The 16,044-nt window shown below is 41.8% G+C and overlaps 2 protein-coding genes and 1 long non-coding RNA gene across 3 annotated transcripts; 1 reads left to right on the forward strand and 2 right to left on the reverse strand.

Moving 5' to 3' along the window:
• Positions 1 to 6,551: 6,551 nt before the first annotated feature.
• LOC121621594 lies at positions 6,552 to 7,079 on the forward strand. The gene is made up of 2 exons (XR_006007652.1): positions 6,552 to 6,876; positions 6,976 to 7,079. It is a non-coding gene; the product is annotated as an uncharacterized LOC121621594 (long non-coding RNA).
• A 1,392-nt stretch (positions 7,080 to 8,471) lies between these two features.
• Positions 8,472 to 11,342, reverse strand: tmem18 (transmembrane protein 18). Its single transcript, XM_041958077.1, has 5 exons — positions 10,708 to 11,342; positions 10,416 to 10,533; positions 10,246 to 10,300; positions 8,934 to 9,027; positions 8,472 to 8,832 (listed from the first exon to the last, which is right to left on the reverse strand). The coding sequence occupies exons 1-5, from the start codon at positions 10,798 to 10,800 to the stop codon at positions 8,734 to 8,736; spliced, it is 459 nt and encodes a 152-aa protein (XP_041814011.1). The 5' UTR covers positions 10,801 to 11,342; the 3' UTR covers positions 8,472 to 8,733.
• A 109-nt stretch (positions 11,343 to 11,451) lies between these two features.
• Positions 11,452 to 15,629, reverse strand: LOC121621593 (uncharacterized protein C1orf115-like). The gene is made up of 2 exons (XM_041958078.1): positions 15,174 to 15,629; positions 11,452 to 13,354 (listed from the first exon to the last, which is right to left on the reverse strand). The coding sequence occupies exons 1-2, from the start codon at positions 15,486 to 15,488 to the stop codon at positions 13,217 to 13,219; spliced, it is 453 nt and encodes a 150-aa protein (XP_041814012.1). The 5' UTR covers positions 15,489 to 15,629; the 3' UTR covers positions 11,452 to 13,216.
• Between the last annotated feature and the right edge of the window lie 415 nt (positions 15,630 to 16,044).

Consider the following 16,044-nt stretch of genomic DNA (forward strand, 5'->3'; position numbering starts at 1 on the left):
CCTGCATCAGCTGGACATCCGAACTGCAGTGGCCCATTCCAGTCGAGTTCATGAGGGACCAAGGTAACATTAAAGGACAGTGCAGTTTTGCAATAAGTCTCAACGCCTTTGGGATACCAGGTCAGACTGTATCTTAAGAGTCTGGAAACAGTTTGTTTCCGAATTTAAAGCCATTTAAAAACAAACAAACAAACAAACAGCAAACTGTGTTTTGAAAATGTACATTTATTGGAAGTGTGCAACTTTTGTGATATTGTTTGATAATTGAGATAGTGTATTTTCCTGGTTGTTTTATAAGTTTCCGTTCATTGTTTAATATTTCAAAGGTTGCAGTTCAGTATTTAAGTATTTTTGAAAATGGAACATAGTACATTAGAAACTCGTGTGTTAGAGGACGTACTTGCATCCTTAGAAGATGAGAAAGCACAGTTGGAAGAGAAATTAGAAACTGAACTTGAAGATTCTGAAAGAGAAGAAATTCAGACACGCATAGGAGAAATTTGGGCAGATCTTGAAATACATAAGATAGGGCTGCCGCAGCCACTGGCTCAAGTTGAAACAGAGGTTAGACGCTCAGAAAGGGAAAGAAGCCTAACAGTAAAAATGCTTGAGTTTAAAAGGAATGAAATAACAAACAAGGAAAGAAAGTTCATGTCGTCATATGTAAACTTTAAGGCAGAGGTACAACTGATAAGGTCTAAACTTAAAGAAGAATGCTGTAAGGCTGAGTTAGGTGAAATGATCAAATCAGTAGAAAAATGTGAGTCAGAACTAAAGCAAGAGTATGAGAGTTTACGTGCACTGACAGCACCATCTCAAGACATAAGAAGGAAGATGGATAGCTGCACTTCAGTTACTACTGAAATAACTCTGCTCCTGAAAAGGCGCTATGCAGATGTTGATACCAAGGAGTTTGATGCAGTAGCTGTGAAAGAATCACTCCTTCAGTTACTCCAAAGAGAAGATGCAAGGTCAGTTTATGGATCAACTGTGTCAAGAGCTGAACGGAGTAGTCAGCGAAGTCATAGTCAGCAAGGAAGTCATGTATCTGCAAAGAAGGCAGACGCAGCTGCACGTTTGGCATCAAAACGGGCTGAAATAAACAGAGAAATGGAAATCTCTTCCCAGAGAAAGACAATTCTAGCTCAGCAAGAGAGGTTAAAAATGTTGGAAGATCGAAGGGATCTTGAGGCCATAGAGGCTGAATACAATGTGTATGCTGAAGAGGAATCAAAATTGAATGCTGAAATAAGAGATAGTGAAGTAAAAGGCACTTTACTGAGTCAGCTTCCAATGCAGCACAACAGCGCTCCATGCACCCAAGTTCTCCTAAACATGTCAGCTCCCCCTTTCTCTGAAGGTAAATGCAATAAGACCCCCCACAGTGATCCAGTCTCTCACTGTGACAAAAGGGTAGAGTCACAAAAAGGTGAAGCCTCACTAGTTCAAGCACTGAAAGAATCCTTGGCAATGACTAGACTTCCAGCACCAGAGCCGTTCATATTTACAGGAGACCCACTCAAATTCACTGAGTGGCGCACCTGCTTTAAGGCTCTAATTGAGACAAGCTGCACAGATCCAGCACATAAGCTGTTCTATTTGAAAAAATACATAGGCGGAGAAGCACTTTGTGTATTAGAAGGAACATTCTATCGAAGTGATGAGGAAGCATACCTACAGGCCTGGGATGCCTTAAACAAACGATATGGTCACCCCTTTGTAGTTCAAAGAGCCTTCCGTGGAAAACTGAGCAGCTGGCCAAAGATTGGATCAAAAGAATCTCTTAAATTAAGAGAGTTCAGTGATTTCCTCATTTCCTGTAAGAATGCTATGCCCCATGTGCAAGGTCTCAGGGTTTTAGATGACTGTGAGGAAAACCAAAAATTGCTACTGAAACTTCCTGACTGGGCAACAACCCGCTGGAACCGGCATGTCACTAAAACACTGAATGAAGGGAAGACATATCCGGGTTTCACAGAATTTGCAGACTTTGTGGCTGAAGAAGCACGCATAGCATGCAATCCAGTATCCTCCCTGTATGCATTAAGGCACATATGCGAAAAACCTGAGAAGGAACAGAAACATCTGAAGGCAAGTGTCCTGGTGGCATCAACAAAGGTATTTAAAAATTCAAAGGCCACAGGTACATCACAGGGTGACAAGAGTTCCAGACCTAGCCCTTCTGCAACTCAGAACAAAGGGCAAATTAAATGTATCTGCTGTCAACAAAATCATTTTATCTATAAATGTGAAAAATTTGCTGCAATGTCTCTTGAAGAAAGGAAACAGTTCATTATGGACAACAAAATGTGCTTTGGCTGCCTTAGAGTTGGCCATACCTCCAAAAATTGTTGCCAGAGAGTCACTTGTAATATTTGCAGGCGAAACCACCCCTCTCCTCTCCATGAAGAACGTCTGCAAGCAGACAAGCCTGAAACACCATCACACGAGGAAAGAGATTCAACCGTTTCATGCAGTGTGAGAGTTGGCAACAGTGATTGCACTTCAATGATTGTTCCAGTGTGGCTCTCTTGTGCAGCAGAGAAAGGCAAAGAAATCTTGGTGTACGCACTGTTAGACACACAAAGCAGTAATACATTTATTGACCAAGACATTTGTGAAAAAATTCAGGCAACCACTGAACCTGTTAAGTTAAAACTAACAACAATGACTGACAGGGGTTCAATCGTGCCTTGCCAAAAGGTGGAAGGACTAAGAGTAAGAGGGTACCATTCCCAAGAGTACATTGAGCTGCCACCTACATACACTAGAGAATACATTCCACTGGAACAAAACAGTATTCCAACTCGTGAGACAGCGAAAAGGTGGACCCACCTTCTCTGTATTGCAGAGGAGATGCCAAATCTGTTGGACTGTCCTGTAGCACTCCTGATTGGTTATGACTGTGCAAGGGCTCTGAAACCAAGGGAAGTCATACCAGGAAATGATTATGATCCATATGCAGTCAAAACAGACTTAGGATGGAGTATTGTGGGATCCATTAAACCCTGGACCAGTTCAATGGATGTAACAGGGGTCTGCCATCGCATCTCTGTTAAAGAGCTCCCATCCATCACCCCTGCCTCTGTAATCAAAGCATTGGAAAGGGATTTTCTAGACACAAACCCTAAAGAAGGGAGTGTATCTCAAGAGGACATTCAGTTCCTACAGCTCTTGAGTGGAAATATTAACCACAACAAGGAAGGTCATCTGGAAATGCCCCTACCCTTCAGAGAGCGTCCACATCTTCCAAATAATAAGCAGCTGGCTACATCTCGCCTAAAGCATTTAAAAAGAAAAATGGAGAAAAATCCCAAGTACAAAGAGGACTATGTGAAATTCATGGACAGTGTGTTTGAAGATGGTGATGCAGAAGAAGCAGACGACACACCGAAGGATGGTAATACATGGTACATTCCACACCATGGGGTGTACCATCCAAGGAAGCCAGAGAAAATTAGAGTTGTTTTTGACTGCTCTGCCAGATTTGAAGGCACCTCTCTAAATGACCACCTACTGACAGGTCCAGATTTGACCAATGCTCTGGTAGGAGTCTTGTGCAGATTTCGCGAACACCAAATCGCAGTCATGTGCGACGTGGAAAAAATGTTCCACCGCTTCCACGTCAGCCAAGGAGATCGGGACTTCTTAAGGTTCCTGTGGTGGAAAGATGGGAACACAGATACTGAGCCTAAGGAATATCGCATGCGAGTGCATATTTTTGGAGCAGCATCATCTCCAGGATGTGCTAACTTTGGCATGAAGCACCTAGCCAGTGAACATGAAAGGGACTACCCCTTGGCAGTCAGCTTCATTCACAAAAATTTCTATGTGGATGACGGGCTCATCAGTTTTGATTCAGTCAACAAAGCGAAACAGCTGGTCAATGAAGCACAAGAAATCTGTGCTAAAGGAAAGTTGCGCTTACACACATTTGTGTGCAATAACAAAGAAGTCTTGGATGCAATTCCAGAGACAGAATGTGCCAGTGACAGGAAAAATGTGAATCTGAACTACACTGAGATTCCAATGCGTAGTGTATTGGGAATAAAATGGGACGTAGAGGCCGATGTGTTCTCGTTCAATGTGGCCCTCAAAGAAAAACCAGCCACACGGCGAGGAATCCTAGCAACAGTTGCAAGCGTGTACGATCCATTAGGATTTCTCTCTCCCTACATCTTGTCTGGAAAACAAGTGCTGCAAGAGATGTGCAAACGTGGTGTTGGATGGGATGAGCCTGTTCCCCCTGCACTTGAGACCAAGTGGAAAATATGGCTCTGTGACTTGGAAAATCTTCAAAAAATTCAAATACCAAGATGTCTCATTCCTGAGAACCTCGGCACGATCCAAAAAATTGAGCTGCATCATTTTTCAGATGCCAGCAGCAATGGCTATGGGCAATGTTCATATATCAGGATTGTTGCTGATGAACAAGTGCATTGTACACTGGTAATGGGTAAAGCCAGAGTGGCACCCACAAGCATTGTCACCATCCCGCGCCTTGAACTCACTGCAGCCACAGTTTCTGCCGGAGTAAGTAACTTCCTCAGAGCAGAGCTTGAGCTGAAGATAGATGAGGAGTTTTTCTGGACAGATTCTCGAGTCGTGCTTGGGTACATTAAGAATGAAGCTCGGCGCTTTCATGTTTTTGTTGCTAATCGCGTCCAGAAAATAAGAGACACTACAGATCCAAGACAATGGTGCTATATTGAAACTGATCAAAATCCAGCGGATCATGCCTCTAGGGGTCTCACGGTGGCAGGCCTGATCGACTCAAACTGGCTCTCTGGACCTAGGTTTTTATGGGATCGAGAAATTAACATAAACCAACATTCCCCAGAGCTTCTTGTTGGGGACCCAGAGGTAAAAGTCCTGAAGACGAATGCAGTTGAGACAGACAGCTTTCTTGAGAGGTTCTCAAGATTCTCTGACTGGAATACAGCCCTCAATGTTGTTGCAAAGATTAAAAGAATGGCAAAGAGAGACAAGTCAGGGCACATTAGTGTGGAGGAGAGAAAAATGGCTGCTTTTGTACTCATCCAGGCAGCACAAAGAGAGGCCTTTGAAGAAGAGCTGAAATGGTTCAGTCAAAAATCAGCTAAACTACCAAGAACTCATAAGATGTACCAACTTGATCCCATCCTTGTGAATGACCTGCTTAGGGTCGGAGGGCGGTTGAGAAAGTCTTCTGCATCATTTGAGTTGAGACATCCAGTGATTCTTCCTAAGGAAGGCATTGTCACAAAACTTGTCCTCGACCACTATCACAAGAAAACACAACATCAAGGTCGAGGCCAAAAACGAACTCAGGGCCAATGGTTATTGGGTAATAGGTGCTAGTAAGGTAGTGGCCAAACATATTAAGTGTTGTGTCACTTGCAGAAAGGTGCGTGGACCAGTCGAAGAGCAGCGCATGGCTGACTTGCCAGTTGACCGAGTAGATCCCTCACCCCCTTTCTCATACACTGGACTCGACTGTTTTGGCCCCTTCTACACAAAGCAAGGTCGGAAAGAATGTAAGCGATATGGCTTGTTGTTCACATGTTTAAGCTCCAGAGCCATTCACATTGAAATGCTGGTGGATCTCACCACTGATGCATTTATAAATGCTTTGAGATGCTTCATAGCAATCAGAGGAGCAGTGAGACAGATTAGATGCGACCGAGGTACAAATTTTGTCGGGGCAAAGAATGAGTTTGAAAAGGGTGTGCTGGAGTTAGACGAAGAGAAGATTTCTACCTATTTGGCTACAAACCAATGTGACTTCCAAATGAACATTCCCGAAGCAAGTCACAGGGGCGGAGTTTGGGAACGCCAGATTCGGACAGTCAGGAGTGTAATGAGTTCTGTCTTAGCACAAGCCACAGGAAGGCTAGATGACACCTCATTGAGAACATTCTTCTACGAGGCCATGTCGATTGTGAACAATCGCCCACTCACTACAGATACAATCAGTGACCCCACAAGTGTTGAGCCTTTGACACCTAACCATTTGCTCACGATGAAAATGTCTCTGCCCCTTCCACCTCCTGGCAAATTTGTCAGGGAAGATTTGTATGCCAGAAAGAGGTGGCGGAGGGTGCAATATCTAACAGAGCAATTCTGGAGCAGGTGGCGCAAAGAATATTTGGCAAACATAAGCCTAAGACAACAGTGGCATGCACCTAAAAGAAATGTGCAAGTTGGGGATGTAGTGATAGTCAAGGAGGACAATATTCCCAGAAATGAGTGGAAATTGGCCAGAGTAGTTCAGACGAGTGAAGATGATGATGGTCTTGTGCGAAAGGTTAAGATCCAAATAGGACAGAGGGATTTAGGGAAGAAAGGTGAACGTTTGAAGCAACTGTCGTTTCTTGAGCGACCAGTTCAAAAACTAGTAATACTAGTTGAAAATGAGTCCTAGACTACAGTGTCAAGGTACAAAATCTGATAACACAAACACAGAAGAGTGGTTTGCAGGTTTGAAGATTAAATTGTTTTGACGTTATTGAGGCAACATGGTTTGATGGTTGATTGTCAATTCAGGAAAATTACTAGATTTAATGTGTTTAACACATGGATGAATATAAATCTTTGTAATTTTGGTGGCAGTGTAGCTGTCACAGGAAAATGTGTTTCTTTTGTACAGAGTTTTTTGTTACTGCAGAGAAAATGTCTTGTTTTAAATGTCTGCAAGTTCTTTGTCATGTTACTACCACCTGCTGGTCACATTACATATTGCTCTAAATAGTCAGCATGCAGCGTCACATGATCAGATACAGGAAATGTGCTGCCAGGAAAACAGACGCAGAAAACGCACACTGGACGGTGAAAACAATAAAATAGACGCTAAGGGACTGTAACAACTCCTAAATTACTGGTCAGAAGGCGCATACGGTATGTTTTTGTAATTTATTTTGAACAGATGATTTATTTAAGTTTGAGGATGTGTTTGTGCTGACAAATGCTTGTTTTTGTATTGTTAATTTTGCACAGTTTTTCACGGTGTTTGCTGTGCGAAGAAGAAAATAAATGCTGGTCAACATCAGTTGGAGCGTGGCTTATCTGTACCAGTAGAAAACTTTGGGAGCAGTTATAGTCACAGTGCATCCTTTTATGCTTCATCACTTTGAAGGACACTTCATCACTACCATTTTTCTTCTCTCCTCCCCGATCTCACAGATAACTTCAGAAGGCAATCCAGTCCCTGATGCAGACACTCAGGGATCCTGACGGATGGGTGTGGGCAAAGCATACCGACATATATCAGATGCATCTGGAAAAACAAATTGAGTGATATGAATAAAATAAAACCAACAGTACGGTTGAGGTAAGACGTCAGCTCTCCGCAGAGATAAAAAGTTAAAAAAAAATTAATTGAAAAAGGTATGAGTTGAGGAAAAAGAAGACAGCAGGACCTCTCATGGCATTTAATCCACACTGCCCTCTAGTGGTGCCTCTCCAGGCCTTTTTTTTTTTGCAGCCGTAAGAGAGAGGCCAATATTTAACTATTTTCAGTATTAACCTCTACATTTTAACAATGTTTATTCATAAAATGACACTTTCTTAAATTTTGAAAGATTTTCTTCGGTGGAATAGTTCAGTGTATATTTCCTGAGCAGCGCATTTGTGTGTGATTATGCATTTCTACCTGTTTTGAATCATATTTTGATCCTGTATTTTGCTTTAATATTTGCTAAATGAAAAATATTCAAGGACACATCATACTCATTTAATACACAGATAATCCATGCAAATGGCATAAATAAATTATTTAAAAAATAATAATTCATAACAGTAACATGATAAGCGGCCATACGTCATTAAGCCTATACACCTGTGTTTCTTCTGCCTCCTCTGTGGCTGTGTTGCTACTGTAATGACACCTGCAGTGAAATGTGCTGTTGTGGCTGTTGAGGAATATGTGGCGGAAAGCCAGCCGGAAACTGTGACAGAAACAAACCTTAAATGTGCCTGCCAGAGTGTCGAACTCTTGGGGAATAAAATCTGGGTGTAAAATCCCAACAGGAAGGAGCAGTGTTGGACTGTGACTGTTTAGGGTCTTTCGTGGTTCCAGCAGGAAAAGCACAGCTGTGAATAATAAAAATAATGATGGCTAAATTCCATTCTGCTGCTTCAGTTTCAGGGTGCTGGTCTTGTAAATGCTGTGCAAAGAGCTTAGCACAGTATCATGGAACTTTCCTATGAGGTGAAAACCTTTAATTTTTTTTTTTTTTCAAACTAATTTTTTTCATTATGCCCTCCGTTATGGACCGATGATTGCTCATCAATTTATTCTTAATCCACAGTCTTCCTTACTCAGATATAAATGATTTCATAATAACACCTTACGGTACAAATGTTCTTGGAAAAAAAAAACTTTCTTCCTCTGTCCTCGGTCCATATACTGCCCTTTCGCAGTCTTAAATCTAAATGACACACTGCAACATTCCTCAGCCTTGAAATCAAGAGTCACATCAGGATTGAAAAAAAAAACACTTTATCTTTCTTTGTTTAGTTTTACTTTAAAACAACATTAAACAAAAAAAAAAGAAAATCTCATAGTTTACAACATCAACAGCATTTTTCAACAGCCGTTACCAGAAACACACATCCAGTCCTGACCCGACACCAATGAGCAATCCTTTTACAGTCACAAGAAGGAATCTGCCTTCCCTCTCCAAAAACTCAGGATTAGCATACTGGTTAGACACTGGTTCCTAATTCCTCCATTTTTGGACATAAGTAAAGGGATCAGTCATTCTTCTCTCTCTTCTCTCTGCGAGCCTTTCGCTTGAGCTGAAGTGTCTTCAGCTCAGTCATAGTGGAAAAGGTCCTGTGCACCCACACCATCTGCCAACGGACAACACACACATTCACAAGAACAGGTGCTGAGTAGTGCTTTCAACATTTTATCTGATGTGACAAGGATGAGGATAAACGATAAAGCTTACCACAATGATGACGGTATTCAGCAGAAGAGGAATAGAGTAGACCAAAGATATGAACATGCCCTTAGAATCAAAGTACTGGAAATTAGAGAAAGACCTGGGGGGGGAAAAAAGAAAAGCTTAATGAGATTTTCCAAATTAATGTAGAGTACTGGACACACCTTCTCATTCAATGGTTTTTCTCTGCTTTTATTATTTCCTACATTGTAGATTAATACTAAAGACATCAAAACAATGAAAAAACCCATGTGGAATTATGTAGCAAATAAAAATCTGTTTTGATTTTATATTCTTCAAATAGCCACCTTTTGCCTTGATGACAGCTTTGCACACCATTGGCTTTCCCTCAGCCAGCTTCATGAGATCCACCTAGAATGCTTTTCCAACTGTCTTTAAAGGGTTCCCATAGATGCTGAGCTCTGATCTTGTTGGCTGCTTTTCCATCACTCTGCAGTCCATCTCATCCCAAACTACATCAGCTGGGTTTAGGTCAGGTGATTGGTGAGGCCAGGTCATCTGACACAGCTACAGGATTCATACAGCTTTGTAAGCACTTTTAAAGCACCTAAACCAAACATTTCCTGACCTACAGAAGTTTACAGAATTTCTTTATACCCACAGCAATCAATGTATATTGTCACTTTGTTTATTTTACCAGTTCATATTAACTTTGACTGTACATTGAGATCATGATTATTTAGTGCTTGCTAATTTTGATGACAGGAGATAAACAAATATGACGGTCAAATATGAAATATTTTATAGATAAACCAACATATTATGTTAACAGTCAAGCATTTTTCAAGGATTATAGTCAAATTTAAGCATACTCCTACTGGTTGACTGGACTGTCATTGCTATGGCAGTTTTTGCCATAATGAGGATTACTACTACTACTACTACTACTATTACAGGGTTACTTATTGCATACCAACTCTACATCTGCAAAACACAACCAATCTTCTCAAATGTATTAAGAAGGTCAGAATTTCCAGTAGTTGACTTTCGACAAGGTGAACCTCATGATGGTGGCAGAGAAAATGCCAATCATGTCCAAAGCTATCATCATTGCGAAAGGTGGCTACTCTGAAGAATTTAAAATATAAAACATATTTTGCTTTCTTTACTCTTTTTTAACCACATAAGTCCATAAGTCTTATTTCATAGTTTTGATGCATTTAGTATGAATCTGCAATGTAGAAAGTAATAAAAATTAAGAAAAAACACTGAATGAGAGAGTGTGTCCAAATTTTTGACTGGTTCTGTACGTGTCCTGTTTTTGCACAAGTAAAACAGTGCTGAACAATGGTCTCACCTCCAGTTCATGGCTGCAAGTTCATTTAGATATTCAGCACTATAGACCAGGCCAACTGTGGAGAGAGATAATGTCATGTCAGAAAATAAGCAATTGTTGAACTACTCCAAACAAGACATACAGGATTTACAGATACTGTTAACTGGTAGTGTTCTTTCTTATTCACTTACCCATGAGCAGAAAGTGACATATCTGAGCTCTGTAATACCTGCAGGTGACCACAGTCAGGCACAAACACACAACATGAAACACCAACAGCCCGATGAGCCAAGGCTCCGACCACTGCACCTACGAATAAAGCGAAAACCACACGTTGGGCAGCTGTTCCCTAAACTGGCCACCGCATCGGAATGTAACTGGGTGGCTATTATGTTAACTAAAAACAACTGCTCTATTAGTAGTGATAGCTAGCTAACTCACATTTAGCTAGCCGCTCGAGTCAGGAAATGAAATGTTACTTACAGACATGAGAAAGGTCCATATAGATGTAATCCTTAAGTTGCTGAACCCATCAAGAGGAACAGAGCTAATATTCTCGGGTTTCTGGTTCGTCATCTTCACAAAACCTTGGTCGATGGCGGCTAATGTAAACAAGCCAAGACTACAACACCGTTCAGGAAGAGCATCTACGCTACGGACGAAGTACTTCTGTCGCTGTAGAATTACGTCACACAGGCGACTGCTAATGCGAGTACAAAACCGGATGCTGGGAGTACAGAGGCTGCCAAGCAAGTAGCGCACGTTTTTCTACTCCATCGACAAACACACGCACTCGGGAGCAATTTGGGGCACAGTTTGTACACAGGCTTGTGGAGATATGTCGGGCTGTGCGAGACCAGTGGTTCAGTATCTTGGGGACACTTGGACAGACTGCAGGGGTCAGGGATCGAACCACTTTGATTAGGGGCACTTGATAAGGCAGTGGGGGAAATGCAGGAATTGGAGGATCTGATTCAAATAACTCTTTTTTTTTTCTGGAGATCAGCTGAGCCCTCAGCATCCAGGATTGTCCAGAATTAAGCTGCATGCTACTGATGAGTTGTTTGTTTTATCTGTGTGTTGTTGCTGGTCTTAGGGAGATATTTGGAGTGAGCATTTCTTGAATCATGTTTTTACCATATGATCCAATAACCTGTACCATGTATTGGGATCCATTCAAATCTGGACGACGTGGGAGCCGTTGAGAAGAACGACCTGTGAAAGCCCAGCAGCCTAAACTGAGGGTCACTGTTGACTGCACAGAGGTCACATGATTCACACACAGCAGCCACACCACCTTTAAAGCTTTAATTGGAGTCACAATTCAAGGCACCCTGTGGTGCAATCTCCAAATAATTGACTGGCTCAGTCTCTGGAAAGGAGTTGACAAGGGAGTCAGGAATCATGGAGTACCTGGAGCCAGCGGGTGAGATTATAGAAGGCAAGGGCTTCCTGATTCCAAAGATATTGGAATATATTGGGGCCAAATTAATCATTCCATCTTTCAAGCACCAAAGCCAGTTCAGCAGAGTGTAAATGGAGAGGACCCGGCCATAGCCGGACTCTGTATTGTCGTTGCTTGAGGTGGATGAAAGAGAACCAAATTTTGGATTCCTCACCATAGCAGGCACAGTAAATCAGATATCCTGCTTTTGCATGATGACGAATTTCCAGCGTCTTCTACATCTTGAATTAGCGAGCACACAGCCAGTCTGCTATTCTCACCTGTGGTGCAACCGGTCTGTAACACCAGACGCCTCCTCTCCTCACCAGGAAACAACAGGAGGTAAAGCCTCCCAGAGAAGTTTGGGAGTGTAGCCAGGAGCCCGTCTCATCTGATAAGCCCAAAGTTAAAATTGAGTCATTATTTTATTACCCGGAAATGCTTCTGAGCACTCAAACTAACTTTAATTTCCGGTTATTGGGCGTCTTTATTTTGTGTAACTAACAGTTCTTGTTTTCCTCAACAGCAACAAGTGCTTATGTCATTCGAAGCAATAATAATAATAACAAACCTCTCTGTCTTTCCTTATGAAGTAAATAAGTCTTCTCTTATTTTCACTTGCATAAGTTTTAGTGTCACTTGCCCGTTCAGACGTTGTTAACTAACAGTGTTTGATGCTCGGCAGAGGATGCTCAATTAGACAGGAAATCTATTAAAGAAAAAAAAGCAGAATAACTAACGCACGGAAACATTTTATCACACACCAACTCACAAATATCATGACTTACAAAACCTTTAAAATGGATCAAACTCACACAGGCACAGAAAAGCTGAAACGTCGCACCATTACATTTCAACCAGAGAATCATCTTACACTTGCGAAAAATACTCTTGAGATCGGCGGTCCGGTTGGAGGCACTTAGTCATCTTTTGAGGTACCTCACTGATGATCACTTCCCTGTTCAGTCCTTCCTGCCCTGATCCACTTTATCTGCAGCTACAGTAAATAGTCCTGGCGCTCCTTTTGCTTGAGGTTCCACATTCCCACATTATCCCTCTGCACACATGCAAACACCAGCAAGATGCTCCAACAACAAAAACAACAAAAAACATCCTCAAAGTTAAAAAAGGCACATAAGTTTCTCAGTGTCTAAACTGGAGGTTAAGTGCATGAGCGGTATGTGACTTAGGCTTAAGGAGCACATACATGAAGAAAGTTATTTTACAGACTGGCTCTTATTTTTATCTTAACTGCGTGTATTTCTGCAAATCTGGATCTCGATGGATCTTAATATATTAATCAACGATAAGCTCAAGATGTCACAGGAGGAAAAGCGCAAGTGTCTGATGTGAAAAAGGCCTATTTCACAAAGGCTTATTATCTTTACCACTCAGTTACCTAGAGCACAACGAGCATATTTCAGCAACAGCTTGTGAAACGCATATAAAAATGTGATATCAAATACACAGACATAAACATATGAAGAGTCTTTGGTCGGTGTCTGTGGGTTTGCTGGTATGTACAGTTTGAGGCGCCTGTGGCTCAGCTCAGGTGGTGTTTCTTCCCGGGTGGAAGTCAGGCACAAAAGTGGCAGCCATTGTGATCGGAGTGGAGTAGCCAAGGGCGAAATTGTACAGACCAAGCATTAGACACTTCCATGTGGCACGAAGTGCTTTACCAACATTCTGAAAGACAAACACACAGGCGGAGATTAATCGCTCGCTCTGCTGATTTTAACACTAATGCAGTAAAGATCAATTAATATAGATCAAGGTTGAGTTAAACCCAGGCACCAAATGAGACAAAACTCCCACGCAGTCCAACACTAATCAGGTGGTCGATCACCCAAGCCCCATCGCTGATTTTGACAGAATTAGGTTGAAAAAATATGGGCTTTAAGAACGGACACAGGACGTGAAATCAGACAGAAGCCGTTAAAAGAAGACTTGCACATGTGGTGTTTTAGAACAATGGCTCCACAGGAGGACAGAGAAGACAAACAGAAAGCCCCGTGAACACTATTGTCTCCTGTCCTCTTCGAGCAGGAAAGGGCTGAGCGACCGGGGCGGAAACAGGAAGTCAGACGTTTGAGAGAGCGGAAACAATCCTACATTCTCAGTGTAGTGTGTAAAAATGACTCTAGTTAACCTTATTAATACTCTAATTTAAACTTAAAACTGATTACAGTGTCAACTATCACATCAATAACATAAAAGGTACAGATTCTACACAGTATAATTGTTTGACAAGTCATTTCCTCTTCATAACACTATCAGTGGCAGCATGTGTTCACAGATTTATGTAGGTCATGAAGAACTGATAGGAGTCTGTTACAGCTCACCATAAACAAGAGCACCAGGTCACTGATAAACTGATATGCCATATGTATGTTATGTATGGATCAGATTCTATCATAAATTAATCAATTCAATCAGTAAAATACCTGCTGATTCTCTCCAGACTGTCCTGCAATTATTCTTAATGGAAAAAGATTTGATGGGTGATTTTTAGAGGTAAAGGTGATTTTCATGATATTTAGCTGATTTGTTGTTGTTTTTTCAATAGTCATCAATGCATTAGAATAACTTGATTTATTGATGTCACATTGAAACCGTCGGGAGTTCACATTTCAACTCACCCAAACTGAAGCTACAAGAAAAGAAAAAAGTCGGATCAGTTCAAGCATCCTCATACAAGACGTACATTATTAACAGGTTCAAATTCACCAGACACTCAACATTACAAGCAAAATGTTCTAATCTTTGAAAACTAGATCCCACTTTCTCTTGTAGTGTAAATATGAACTGATTTACGATTTGCCGACATCTCATGAACACGAGCAGCTGATAAGAGTCCGTTAACGTGCAATATTAACAAGAGTGTTGTTAACCTCTTGCAATAATGTTGTTAGAGGTCGTAGTTTGTCGGCCAGTTCCTTGTCAGTCACACGTGAGTGTGGGTTGTAAAGCAGTCTGGTAAACAGGCCACTGATGCTGCCAGAGGAACTCATCGTGGCTCCTGGACAGATTAACCAGCAAGCCAGAGAGGAGGCACGTATGCAGCTCTAAAGCCTCGTCCAACACGAGCTGGTGCTGGCTGAGATTACTTACAACATGTCATCATAATTGCAAGCTCTTTTTTAAACTGGGATCAAGCTGGTTTAATCTTATCCTGGTGACTGTTCAGTGATTTGTGTATTTTTCTTTATCATCTCAGTCAACACAAACTAAATGGGGGTGATTGTGCAGCAACATAGAACACACAGTACCAAAACAGCCCACACACTGTGCAGATGCATCCTTCAGGGTTATTTATAGCATGAGTGAGACACCATTTGTGCAGCTGAGTTTATCTGAGAGTTTTTGCAGTTAATAACAAACTATCAGAACAATTTGATTAATGCTTGTTGAAAACAATTGTGCTTCACATTCTAGAACACACACACACTGTATCTGCAAGTTCATGGAATATCAACATTTTGAGAAAATGGAAAGAGAGACTAACCTTCTTTACTTTTTTGTACTGCTCCTTCTTCCTTTTCTTCTTCTCCTCTTTTGCCCTGACATGTGCCTCCTCATCTATCAGTGGCGCGTACCTCTCTGGCAGGAAGGCGAAATGGATTTCTCTGCGGCACTTCTCAGCATGTCTGCTGTTGTCCACCGCTGGCTGGCTGTCACCGTGTCCAGAGCGATGCAGGCTGTCCTGCTGGTGATCCACGCAGTCCACATGCCGCTCATATTTTGCTGCTTGCGCGTTCAGAGTCTCCGCTGCTGCTGAATATCTGTCAGGCAGCATCGATGGAAGAGATTTGGGCTTCATGTTGTCAGCTTGTTGCAGCTCTCGGGGATGTAATACAAAGTACCACTTTCCCTCAGGAGGTTAGGTATGTTGTCAACAGATGTTATGTGCATGAGTGGAGGTGCATTCCAGTGGACCGCCTTGCGTGCAGGATTTGGCACAGAGCCCTTAAAGGTGCAAATCCCTCCTCCCCCCAAGACTGGCCTTAACAAGTCTCAGGGTTTCATGCCGAGTGATTCAATGCAGATCCAAATCAGAATGACTTTTATCCAGTGGAGAACGAGTACAGCTGAGGAAAACATCATCATTATGTGCTCATTGTGTTCTGTCACACTGCGCTAAAAAAGAAAAAAAAAAACAAAACTTGAAATAGGATTTCCAGTAAGTGACAGACTTGAGGTGGAAAATCTCTCCACTACAGTCCTGAAATACACTTCCAGTAATAAAAACATTTTGTTCACATGAAATCAAAGATGTCTTGATTCTCAAGGGTGCTGTGGAATGTAGTAATGACTTGAGGTGCTTGATGAACACACGTGATTAACACCTTGGTAACTAAACATGTATCAATAGACTA

This window comes from Chelmon rostratus, chromosome 18 (assembly GCF_017976325.1).
Source record: "Chelmon rostratus isolate fCheRos1 chromosome 18, fCheRos1.pri, whole genome shotgun sequence".
NCBI classification, from domain to species: Eukaryota; Metazoa; Chordata; class Actinopteri; order Chaetodontiformes; family Chaetodontidae; genus Chelmon; species Chelmon rostratus.